Source organism: Hemicordylus capensis, chromosome 7, assembly GCF_027244095.1.
Source record: "Hemicordylus capensis ecotype Gifberg chromosome 7, rHemCap1.1.pri, whole genome shotgun sequence".
Lineage (NCBI taxonomy): Eukaryota > Metazoa > Chordata > Lepidosauria > Squamata > Cordylidae > Hemicordylus > Hemicordylus capensis.
Genome location: NC_069663.1, coordinates 22,356,312 through 22,369,687, shown reverse-complemented (window position 1 = coordinate 22,369,687; position 13,376 = coordinate 22,356,312). Strand labels below are relative to the sequence as shown.

At 46.0% G+C, this 13,376-nt stretch overlaps 1 protein-coding gene across 3 annotated transcripts in view; it reads right to left on the bottom strand.

The window, feature by feature from the left end:
• Positions 1 to 13,376, bottom strand: part of KCNN4 (potassium calcium-activated channel subfamily N member 4) — a 41,407-nt gene that overhangs the window by 14,571 nt on the left and 13,460 nt on the right. For all 3 annotated transcript variants that reach the window (XM_053267429.1, XM_053267427.1, XM_053267428.1), the window contains exon 2: positions 3,573 to 3,668. In XM_053267429.1, the coding sequence (XP_053123404.1) occupies positions 3,573 to 3,668 (96 nt within the window). The remainder of the gene's footprint in view (positions 1 to 3,572; positions 3,669 to 13,376) is intronic.

Genomic DNA, 13,376 nt, shown 5'->3' with positions numbered 1-13,376 from the left:
CAGATCATGTAATATGTTTAAACATTTTGTAATACGTTTATACATATGATATTTATTTATTTGTTTATTTATTTATTTATTTAAAAGGCACTGAAGACACATTTATTCACGCAGGCTTTTAATTAGATTTATAGTTTTAAAATTTTAATACTGGGTTTTAAATATTTTTTTAATGTTTTAAATGATTTTAATTGATTATCTATCTATCTATTTATTTGATTCATATACCACCCTTCCAAAAATGACTCAGGGCGGTTTACACAGAGAAATAATAAATAAATAAGATGGATCCCTGTCCCCAAAGGGCTCACAGTCTAAAAAGAAACACAAGAAAGACACCAGCAACAGTCACCGGATGTCCTGTGCAGGGGGTGGATAGGGCCAGTTGCTCTCCCCCTGCTAAATAAAGAGAATCACCACATTAAAAAGGTGCCTCTTTGCCAAGTTAGCAGGGGGATTTGATTTAATTGAGTTCATGTTTTAACTGATTTTAATTGTAAACTGCCCAGAGACGCATTTGGGCAGTATAGAAATATTTTAAATAAAGAAATAAAAACACACCATCTATTAAATTTTTCACAAAGTAGCATGCCAGCAAATAAGGTGGATAGATACATATGCTGGTGCTTGCTATATATATCTGGCTTTGTTGCACTGAACATAACCAAATTGAAGTGGATGTTAAGGAGGTTCTTGGGAAACTGAAACAGGAAGAAGAGAGCCCACAAATCACATCCTTTAGCCAGGCACGAAGTGGATAGTGGCCTGTATCCACTGCAGCTCGGATGTAACAGAATGAGACACGCCGTGACTCAGTCAGGAAACGGCATGCTCAGATCGGCAGCTCAGATCAAACGGCCCAGAGGAAAGAAAAACCCGTCTGAGGTGGATTTTCCACCTGTCACGGCCTTGTGCCTCGAACGGAGGCAGAATGCGGTTAGGTCCTGTGGGGCTGGGAGCCTTCTGGGCTCGCATCCCAGGCCTTGAATGTACAAGCCTCAGCTGCCAGCCTGCTCTTTCCATGAGCTGCTGTTTCCCGGCGAGAACTGACTGAAGGGCCCGGCCGCTGTTTGTATTCATTCATAGAGTGGAAGAGCATCATGTGTGAACTCTGGTTAGATGGGTCTCCCCATGGCCGTGGCGAGGGTGGGGGAACAGGAGCAGCGTCTCGGGACGTTGCTCTGGGGCTGGCAGGAGGGGAGAGGAGCTGGTCGTGCGGGAGCGAGCATGAATCGCCCCCTTTGCTAAGCAGGGTCTTCCCTGGTTTGCATCTGAATGGGAAACTATAGGTTGTGAGCACTGGAAGATATTCCCCTGAAGGGATGGGGCCGCTCTGGAAAGAGCACCTGCCTGCTTGCATGGAGAAGGTTCCAGGTTCCCTCCCTGGCAGCATCTCCAAGATAGGGCTGAGAAAGAGACTCCTGCTTGCAACCTTGGAGAAGCCGCTGCCCGTCTGTGTCGAGAGTCTGGAGTTAGATGAGCCAATGGTCTGACTCGATAGAAGACAAATTCCTATGTTCCTAATTTTGCCCCTCCAGCTGTTGTTGGACTACAAATCCCATCATCCCCAGCCCAGAGCAGTATCTAAATATTATTAGTATTAGTAGTCGTGGTAGTAGTATTAGAGGCAGGAGTCTCTCTCCGTCCTATCTGGAGATTCCAGGGAGGGAACTTGGAACCTTCTGCATGCAAGTTTACAGATGTTCTTCCCAGAACAACCCCATCTCATAAGGGGAATATCTTACAGTACTCACATGTAGTCTCCCATTCAAATGCAAACCAGGGAAGACCCTCCTTAGCAACCCTGCAAATAAGGCTATAGCCAGTCCACAAGTGTTATGCTATTATGGATGGAGCTCCCCAAAATAAGGAGCTGAGCACTGGATAACCTTGGCCTGAGCGAACTGCCCTACAGGCAAGAATTTGTTTCTGACCTCAGTCATGGACCATAGGTTTGGGTCACAATTAGCCCATAATAGCCTCAGACTGTTCTCTTTGAACAAGCACAGTACCTCTCTTTTCTCACTCTCGGTTGCTGGTGCATACCAAATGTGTACCGGAGCAAAGCATCCCAGATGCACCGATCCCGTTGCTAGGAGACCAGTTCTCACTCTTGCTCTGGTGGTACCTAGATCAAGCGGCTCCACTACATTTCCATGACGACACACTCACAAAAATCAGGCAAACATGTCGTCTTGGAGGTGTAAAAATATGCAGAATATATGCAAGCACCTGGCAGCACGCTGTTTCCCCCGAAAGCTACGCTCAGACAACACTGTCCACCACAAACTGCCGAGGCAGCCCTGCTGTGAGGTATTTACTTCAGAAGGCAAATTCTGAGGGTCGCGAAGGAATGCAGAGCTGACCTTGGGACACAATCCGACAGAAAAGTACCACACACGACCCACTGAAATGAGATTGTCTCCTCCCCACTGTCACCCCCAAAAGCAGCTGTGAAGAGAGGTGAGGAGATTTGGATTAGGCCATGGCATATGTGTGGCAGGAGCTGGTCTTGTGGTGGCACAAAGAATTCAAGAGAGAGCCATTGGGCTAGCAAGGATGAATTGTCCCCTTTGCTAAGCAGGGTTCACCGTGGTTTGCATTTGAATGGGAGACCACATGTGTGAGCGTTGTACGTGCGATACATCATCACCAAAAGCTTTTGCAGACCACCACGTAAGCAAGCCACTTTAAACATTTTAACCTAGCCTATGGCTGATGGGACTCGCATCAAGGGGTATTAAAAGCACGGCTGTTTCTAATAATTTATTATGTTCTATTATTAACATAATATAAATTGATATAATATAAATAAATCTGAGCTAGAGTTATGATGTTCTATTAACAATTTATTAGGTTAAATTTTAAGAATTTTAAAACCCGTTTTAATATCTATTTCATTCTATTGTTTTTTAGTATGTATTTTAATGTATTTTAAAATATTTTAAATTTTGTACACCGCCTAGAGATGTACATATCAGGAGGTATAGAAATATGATTGATAGATAGATAGATAGATAGATAGATAGATAGATAGATAGATAGATAGATAATCACATATGGATGTTTGTGAAGAGAATTACATTACGAATAATAACACAATTACCTTGGGGATGGGCTCGCTCTGGGAAGAGCAGCTGCCTGCTTACATGTATGCAAAAGATCTCAGATTCTCTCCCTGGCAGTATCTCCAAGACAGGGCTGAGAGAGACTCCTGCCTGCAACCTTGGAGAAGCCGCTGCCAGTCAGTGTAGACAATCCTGAGCTAGATGGACCAAGGGCCTGACTAGTTTCCTATGTTCCTAATTTTGCCTCTCCAGCTGTTGTTGGACTACAAATCCCATCACCCCAACTGCAGCTGCCAATAATTAGGGATGATGGGAGTTGTAGTCCAGCAACAGCTGGAGGAGCAAAGTTGTATGGCCATGGGTTGGACTAGAACCAGGAAGACTCAGATTCGAACCCCCATCCTCCCATGAAACTCAATGCGCCACTTTGGGCTAGTCATGACCTTTGCCAACCCAGCCAATCTCATGGGGTTGTGCTCATTTGGGAACTGGCAAGGAGGATACCTGGGTCTCTTTGATGTGGAAGGCCAAGATCAGGATCACCAGTGCGGTTGTTGAGAGGGTGATGAGGCACTTCACCATGAAGGAATAGGCAAACCACTGCAGGGGAGAAAAGAAGAAGAGAGAAATGAGAAATGACGAGCTGCAATCAACCTCTTGAAGCAGCCCGCCCATCGTCTCAGCCCATGGTTTGATACTGGTGCCTTCAGCCATAGTTTCCCCACATATAGTACATGTGCCCCTTGGCATTCCCCAGCCACAGTCACCAAGGACATTATTGGAATTGTGATCTGGAAACGTCTGGGGACCTAAATTCAGAAACCCTGGATGGAGATTTGCTTCCCAGTGTTGAGGTCACCAGGGACAAACAACTGTGTAAATGTGACGAAGCCATAATTTGATGGTGGTTTCTTTATCTAAACTCCTGAAAAGACATCTCAACAAGCTAGACCAGAGAAGAACTGCAACTTTTGCCATCTACCAGGGCTCTCGTTCAACCACAGCCTACGTTCACCCCGGGACTTAAACACGACACTTTCTGTAGCTAAATTGATATCACCTAGGGAGGCTTAATTGCCTTTGGGATGCATATTTTAATCATCTTTATTTCCATAAGCTGGATGGTCTACAAACGTCTTGAAGAAGAAACCATAGTCCCCGGGGTGTGGGTGTGCGTGGGTGTTTCAGTCTGGAAAGGTTATGGCAGGCGATTGGCAATTTAAGACCACTTGAAGAAGTTTCCGACCTTGTACTCTGGATGAATTGATCTGGGGTAACTACTACACACTGTTTTCATGCGTACTAGTGTTAGTGGGGATGAAGCCATAGCTTTGTTGTAGAGCACCAGTCTTACAGGCAGAAGGTCTCAGGTTCAATCCCTGGAATCACCAGGAGGCTTTACAGACTCCGAATCTCCTGCAGAAGAGAGTGTATGTGTTCACACACCAGCCAAACTTACCCCGAAGTCCCTTCGAGATCTTTGGAAGCACTCCACACACAAATCGGGCTTTGTCTTGCGAATTCTAGCTCAGGGTTTCTTAACCTTGGGCCCCCAGATGTTGATGGACTACAACTCCCATCACCCCCAGACATGGCCTCTGTGGCTAAGGATGATGGGAGTTGTAGTCCAACAACATCTGGGGGCCCAAGGTTAAGAAACCCTGTTGGTGGCATCTGGTGAGCCACTGTGTGAAACAGGATGCTGGACTAGATGGGCCTTGGGCCTGATCCAGCAGGGCTGTTCTTATGTTCTTGAAGATTCACTGCCAGTGTAAACAAGAGATAAGTCAAGGGTCTGGCTCAGTCTAAGGGCAGCTTCATGATCACTTGATCACTTCACGTGATCATGATCAAGATCGGCTTCATGATCACATGATCACTTCACGTGATCACTTCCCTCTCGAGCACACTATTTGCCTCTTCCTGAAAAACAGCCACTTGGGTGGGCAGGGAGGGAGTTTTTTTGGCAGGAAAATTGCAAGAAAGGGAACAGTTATCCCAGGGTTCTCACACATGTGTCCCCAGATGTGGCTGGACTACAACTCCCATCATCCTCAGCCATATGAGTTCAGCAACATCAGCTGTAGTTCAGCAATATTTGGGGACCCACATCCCCACATTTGGGGAGCCTTTAACACCATGGTCTCAATCAGGATTCCCCTCCCAGCTGTTTTGGGTGACAGAAGAGACAATTCCAGTGGGAAGCATTCTTTAACACTTGTGTGCATATCTGATTTGAACCAACACCCAGATGGAATGCAGTCTGCACTTAAGCCACTGAAATGCAATTTTAAAAAAAGAAAAGGAAAACCATCCTTTCTCACTCTTTTGCCACCCTGGGCCACAAGTGCAGATGTTAAAAGGGTGCTGCTTCTGATTATTATCTTAGATGCATTGTGTAAAGGTTTAGGCAAAAATTACAGTATGCCGTAAACCTATCAGGCATGATAGCAAAGCAGAACACTCAAGGAGGTTAACAAGCAGAAGGTTGAGGGCAAACAAAAGGAAGCAATTATTCACACAACACCTCGTTAAGAAAAGGTTATTAACCGGAACTCAGTATCTGCTTCAGAGATGTTATGCTAGGAGAAGAAGCCAGGAAGAACCTTGGGCTAAAACTTTCCTCATTTCCCATATCACACCCAAGATTACACCTTTAGACAGGAAGTCTTCTGTGTGGAACACAGAAAGCTGTCTGAAACTGAGTCAGACCTTTGCTCCATCTAGCTCAGTATTGTCTACACTGACTGGCAGCAGCTCTCCAAGGTTGCAGGCAGGGGTCTTTCCCAGCCCTACCTGGAGATGCCAAAGAGTGAACCTGAGTGAAGCTCCAGTCCTGAACTTGCCTAGGGAGCAAGAGGTTGCTGGTTCGAATCCCCACTGGTATGTTTCCCAGACTATGGGAAACACCTATATTGAGCAGCAGCGATATAGGAAGATGCTGAAAGGCATCATCTCATACTGCAAAGGAGATGGCAAAGGTAAACCCCTCCTGTTTTCCACCAAAGACAATCACAGGGCTCTGTGGTCACCACGAGTCGACACCGACTCAACGGCACAACTTTACTTTAAATCCCTAAGTTCAATGGAGCTGATTCTGAACAAAGTATGCATTAATTGCTGTCAGGTCATTAAAGGGAAAGGTTCTGAAAGAGGAAATGATTTCAGGAAGTGATTGAGAAATAACAACTTCCAGAGAAATTGATAAGACTCAAAACAGCAAACATTTTGTTGTTTTTGTTTACTGGCCCCGGAGGCTTTGTTGCTGAGATGAAATTGACCAGGTCAAGTCATATTGACAGGCTTGCCACCATGGTGAAACTGACCAGAAGACTTCTTTCACTTTCATTTTAGTGCTCAAGCATAGTGTGTTCTGGTCTGGAACATACCACTCTCAAGTGATAAGATTGTCCTTCCACTTTTACAGGCTTTCTAAGCAAAGACCATAGGTTTGAGTTGGTTTTGGGACAGTAGTTTTGTTTTGTTTTATCCGGTGAAGCTAATCAGCCCAGTTGAAAATGACATTTGAATAATTGTTTATTAACCACATTGTGGCATCCCTCCATCCCTGGGCAAAAAAACCCTTGAGTTGTTGTTGTTTTTTAGTATGGCGGGGGGTGCACGTTGTTGTTTTTTTAAAGATTTTTTAATTTAAACTTTATTAAAACAAATTTACAACACTAAACAATTACAAACACAAACAGCAAAACATAATATGACAAACCCCGAGGAAAACAACCATAATTTCCCCATATAAATCTGACCAAATTACATAAAAAGAATGATCTGTAGTCTGGTTTGAAATAATATGGGTTAGCTTTTCTGAGATTCACGATATGCCTTAGGTTCTTGTACCAGTTGTCCATCGACATGGTTTGATTTGTGCAGGAAAAATACTTGTTTTTCAAACTTCAGTGTTCTTGTGTTATTTTAAAAGCATTTCCCCCTGTATTTTTCAGTGTTTTAGTGGCCGCAGTTCCCCTAACCCCCTCGTTCCCATAGACTTTAATGCCTCACCATCTACGAATTTGCTAACTACAGGGTTTTCCTGGAATGGAACCCTCACGGTTGGCAAGGGATGACAGTACAATGCATTGCTTTTTTTAATTGAGTTTTGTGGTGATCCATCCTGAGCAGCAGCATGCTGGACGGGTGGGATTAAAAAAATCATTCAGATATATAATCAAGTAGCTAAAATCCCTGTACATCCCCTAGTCTGGCTGTACAGCACAAGTTCTATTTGCAGACGATTCTTTGTTCTAAACCCTCACACTTCAAACATAGGAAGCTGCCTTCTACTGAGTCAGGCCCTTGGTCTGTCTGGCTGAGTATTGTCTGCACTGACTGGCAGCAGCTCTCCAAGGTTTCAAGCAGGATTCTGTTCCAACCCAACCCGGAGATGCCGTCAAGGAGTGAACCTGGGATCTTCTGTATGCAAGCAGATGCTCTCTCACTAAGCTCATGCCCTATGGGGAATAACTTGCAGCACTCACAGGTAGCCACCCATCTAAATGCAAGCCAAGGGAAACCCTGCTTAGCAAAAGGGATGATTCGTGCTAGTTAGGGTTAATCCCCTGAAGGCGAGGACACTGTTTTTCAGAGTGTTGTTTTGGCCGGAGAAGGTTTCCACCGGTTTCTTGCGGAAGAGAAGGAGTTAAACTCCAGCATGCCAGTGGAGGTGTGTGACAGAGGCTTCCTGTGCCAATAAAACAATCACATCATTGTGGTTTTGTTGCAGGCAACAGCATTCACCTGGGCAACAGGCTGCCACCTGAACCAGGTGTTATCCAGAACAGCCCTATGACTTCTTCAGGGCAGAACTGCTCCCTAGACACACAGGCTGCCATCCTAAGCGTGTGGGCCTGCTGGGATGGCATTACATAGGAAGCTGCCATATACTGAGTCAGACCATCGGTCCATCTAGCTCAGTACTGTCTACACAGACTGGCAGCAGCTTCTCCAAGGTTGCAGGCAGGAATCTCTCTCCACCCTATCTTGGAGATGCTTCCAGGGAGGGAACGTGGGACCTTCTGCTCTTCCCAGAGCGGCTCCATCCCCTGAGGGGAATCTCTTCCAGTTCTCACACATCGAGTCTCCCATTCATCTGCAACCAGGGCAGACCCTGCTTAGCTAAGGGGACAAGTCATGCTTGCTACCACAAGACCAGCTCTCCCCTCCAACAATATTCTGCAGAACACATTTTTAATCTGCTTTTACTTTTTCATATTGTTTTAAATTTTGTACACTGCCCAGAGACATATATATCAAGCAGTATAGAAATATTATAAATAGATAAATAAACCCTGCATAATTTTGTACACCTCTACCAGTCTGTCAGAGTATAGGACTGCTCAACTCTGGCCCCAGAGCTATTGATGGATTACAACTCCCATCATCCTTGATGCTTGGCCACTGTGGCTCTGGATGATGGGAGTTGTAGTCCAACATCAACTGGAGGGCCAGCGTTGTGTAGCCCTAGTGTCGAGCAGCACCTGACAGCCTCCTTTCTTTCAGGTGCCCTACCCTCCACGTCTACTTTCCAGGGACAATTGATGTTGCACACCTGACTCTAGGAATCCACCTGACATACCCTCAAGGGCGATCTCGTTTTGGCAAGGTAACAGGACCGCCCTGGGGGAAAATCTCCACTTCCCTGTTAAGTGGTGACATTTCCAAAGCCCAACTCTGAAAAGCACCCTTGAGTTGGCCTCCGAAAGCCAGCCAAGGCCGGACGGGAGACACCCTGAGCAAATATTATGACAATGGGTAAGGTGCCTGTGATGGAACCGCGCTCACGAGATAAATCGGATGGACAGGACGCAAAAGGCATCCAAGAGAGACAGATGCAGGCCAGGAGGGGTTGGAGAACTCAGCGGGGGGCTGAAGAACAGCCTCCTTCATCCTCAAACCCAGCAAAGTTCTTTCAGCAAAGATGCCCTGACTTTAATTTTTCCACTTTGGTTTTGAAAATCTACCTGCAGCCAGGGTCAGATTATGCCATGCTGACACCCCACGCTATGTTAAGCTTAACTGGCCTCATAACATTACAAAACAGATCACAACATAGAACCTTTGGAAGCTGCCTTATACCGAGTCAGACCCTAGCTCAGGATTGTCTACACCAGGCCTGCACAACTCAAATGAACTGGCGGGCCGAAACCAACCGTGACTTGGTTCATGGGGGCCGAGGTCAATTCCTAGGGTGCTGATTATTAGAGTAACACTTAATATCAATCAATCAACCAATCAACCCAATTAAAGAGAAATGAATTAAAAATGAATTTAATCAATATTTAACTTTTAACTCCAGCTGGCCAATGGAAAATGGGAGTGGCAAAAAGGAACAGATCAGACCCACTTTTGGGATACTTGGACTACAAGGTGTTGTGAGCCGCCCAGAGAACAATTGGTTATGGGGTGGCTCAGGCTGACAACATTTTAATCAATCAATCAATCAATCAATCAATCAATCAATTAATTTATATTGCTGCTGCTGTACTAAGATTTGCTTTTTGCACGGTATAGAAACATGTTAAATCAATAAAAAAATAACAAAAAATAACGCTATTACAAATTCAGGGGCAGAAGCTAGGGATGTATGGAGCAGTTCAGATCCGAGCCAGTTCAGATTCGAACCGAGCCGGGGGAAACGGTTTTGTGCACCTTCTCAGCAGAAGCTGCAGCAGCAGCAGTCAGACCAGATTATGCCTAACAAGGGCAGGCAGGCAGACCAAAAGTTTCATCCCAGCATCTTTTGAGGAGCAGAGGCCCTCATTAATAATAATAATAATAATAATAATAATAATAATAATAATAATAATAATATTGTTTGATTTCTATACCGCCCTTCCAAAAATGGCTCAGGGTGGTTTACACAGAGAAATAATAAATAAATAAGAAGGGTCCCTGTCCCCAAAGGGCTCACAATCTAAAAGAAACACAAGAGAGACACCAGCAACAGTCACTGAAGGTACTGTGCAGGGGGTGGATAGGGCCAGTTACTCTCCCCCTGCTAAATAAAGAGAATCACCACGGTAAAAGGTGCCTCTTTTGCCCAGTTAGCAGAGGTAATTATAAGGGTAATTATTCCAACCATTACTTTGGGAAGATTTGTTCAGCATGACTTTCACCTCTCTTGCACACACCCTGTACCTAGCCACTAGGACACACTCCCTTCTCAGTGCTTGCCCCAGGCAGTTCCCACTGCCGATGGCTCTCGCTCTGCAAAAGCGTGTTGGCTGGTCCATCCGGATTAATATTTATCCTGTCACCGGTCCCAGTCTTGCCTCCCCGCCCCGGGTTCTCCAAGCCAAGCCGTGAAGGGAGCAATTGTGTCCAGAACAATCGCACAGAAGAAACTTTGGCTTGGGTCGAAAGAAGGAGGCCTGTTTGTGCCAGAAGTGGTTGGATAAGGGAAAAGACAAAAGACAGAAGCCTCGTTCTCATCAAGGTGGTAAACCTGTGTCCGGGTTGTACCATTCTGGAATGCACGGGGGAGGCTCATATGACTGAATGTTCCTCCTTTTAAAAAAAATCTAAAAAAACAACCGTCCACACAGTAACATTGTACCTTGGTCTTTTTCTTGACAGGCCAGTTTTCTATATGCAAGATTTTTCTTTTAAAAACAGAGAACATGAAGCCCCCTTGCCATCTGAATTGCCCCGATGATGCAAATTTGTGGTCTGTCAGGTATTTGACCATCCCAGGCCGGCAGCAAAAGCTGGGAGGATATCCTCTCAAACGCTGAGAAAGCCACCTCACATGGCTACTTGGTGGGTCGCAAGTTGTGGAGAATGTGCACACCTACATGAGGAATTTGGGTGTTGTGAGCACAGAAGACTCCAAACCAGACTAAGCCTCAGACATGGAGTCTGACCTCCATGAGCAAAAGTTGTGCTAAACTCACTAGATGTCAGTTGTCTAGAGGAGAGCTGGTCTTGTGGTAGCAAGCATGACTTGTCCCCTTAGCTAAGCGGGGTCTGTCCTGGTTGCATATGAAGGGGAGACTTGATGTGTGAGCACGATAAGATATTCCCCTCAGGAGATGGAACTGCTCTGGGAAAAGCGGAAGGTTTCAAGTTCCCTCCCTGGCAGCATCTCCAAGACAGGGCTGAGAGAGATCCCTGCCTGCACCCTTGGAGAAGCCGCTGCCAGTCTGTGAAGACAATACTGAGCTAGATAGACCAGTGGTCTGACTCAGTATATGGCAGCTTCCAATGTTCCTAGATCTGGTGACTAAAGAGTCGCATTATTGATATGTGTTCATTGAAGACAGGGCTTAAATGTAGACCAGGACTGCACAACTTGGACTACAACTCCCATCACACCTGACTATTGGCCAGTGTGGCTGGGGATGATGGAAGTTGTAGTCTAACAATGGAGGACCAAACAGGACCAGCTCTCCTCCTGCAACTGGCTTACACACATTAAAAGACCACAAACAAAAAAGTGATAAAAGAACTCCGGACAGGAGAGCTGGTCTTGTGGTAGCAAGCAGGACTTGTCCCCTTAGCTAAGCAGGGTCCAACCTGGTTGCATATGAATGGGAGACTTGATGTGTGAGCACTGTGAGATATTCCCCTCAGGGGATGGAGCTGCTCTGGGAAGAGCAGAAGGTTCCAAGTTCCCTCCCTGGCAGCATCTCCAAGACAGGGCTGAGAGAGATTCCTGCCTGCACCCTTGGAGAAGCCGCTGCCAGTCTGTGTGGACAATACTGAGTTAGATGGACCAATGGTCTGACTCAGTATTTGGCAGCTTCCTGTGAGCATTTAGATAATCTAACTAAAAGCCGCAAAGAAAAGAAAAAGAATAGTGACATTTTAAAATAATGTCGGTATGTGTGCGTGCACAGTGCAGACTTCCTCATGATCTGCCTCTTCCCCTGGTCTCCAAAACGTAAATCTATATGAATGGGGGACGAGATTCATCTGGAGCTAGCATGCATGCATGTAACGGGCACACAGGGACACACCACCTGCCAGCCCACGGCTTCCTTTACATTTCCCGCTCCCCAGATGTCTTTGCAGATAAGCCAATGTTGCCAAGTGTGTTTTCCACAATGCTCCCACATAGTCATTATAAGCAGGTGCGTCGTGAGAGCAAACCTTCCGAGGAGACGGTTATCTGCCATTTGCCACCCCTCCCTTCTTCAGAAGCCGGCACAGGGCAAGCAAACAATACCTTGAATGTAAAGTACAAAGACGCTCAGCAATGCAAAAAGGTTCGGGCTGAGATCGTCTGTGTTGGGCTACAGCTCCAAAGGGCTGGGGGTGATGAGAGTTGGAGTCCAACGTCTGGAGACTCCAAAAAGGAGAGAAGGCAGCAAAATCACCCAGTAGAGCACAGGTTCCCAATTTCCCCAGCCACAGCCCACTGCAAGGAAGCTGGAGTCCGAGAACATCTAGGGAGTAGGGATTCCCCAAAAGAGAGGAAGGCCCTAAAATCATGCATTAAGACACGGATTCCCAACTTTGGGTCTCCAGATGTTAGACTACAACTCCCATCATTCATAGCCACAACGGCATTTAGCTAAGGATGATGGGAATTGTAGTCCGACAACATCCTGGGACTCAGAAAAGGTGAGAAAGGCAATTTTTAAAAACCCAGCAGGTCACGGGTTCCCAACCTTGGGTCCCCAGATGTTAGACTACAACTCCCATCATTCCCAGCCATAATAGCCTTTGGGATGGGAGTTGTAGTCTGGCAACATCGTGTGTGTGTGTGTGTGTGTGTGTGTGCAACGTTGGAAAGCCCTGTCTGAAGGTCATCGCTTAGGGAGGAGAGCTGGTCTTGTGGAAACAAGCATGAGTGGTCCCCTTTGCTAAGCAGGGTCTGCCATGGTTTACATTTGAATGGGAGATTCCGTGTGAACCTTGTAAGATATTCCCAATAGGGGATGGGGCCACTCTGGGAAGAGCATCTGCATGCTTGCATGCAGGGGACTCCATGTTCCCTCCCTAGCATCTCCAGGTAGGGCTGAGAGAGACTCCTGCCTGAAACCTTGAAGAAGCTGCTGCAAGTCTGTGTAGACAATCCTGAGCTAGATGGACCGAGGGTCTGGCACGGTATATGGCAGCTTCCTATGTTCCTATGTTCCTCTGGCCACCAGAGAAAAAACATCTCAGACCTGTCAACTGCACAGCTCTTGAGTGACAAATTATGGGCATTAGGGCTAATTTTCTTTGCAGTCCCTTTTCCGATGTTATCTGTCACCTACGACTTTGCTTTTGTTCCAAATAGTTTCCATTTAAGAGCTACCAAAGTAGTTGTTGCTTTGTTGAGACCTGCTAAGCCAACATTACCTGAAG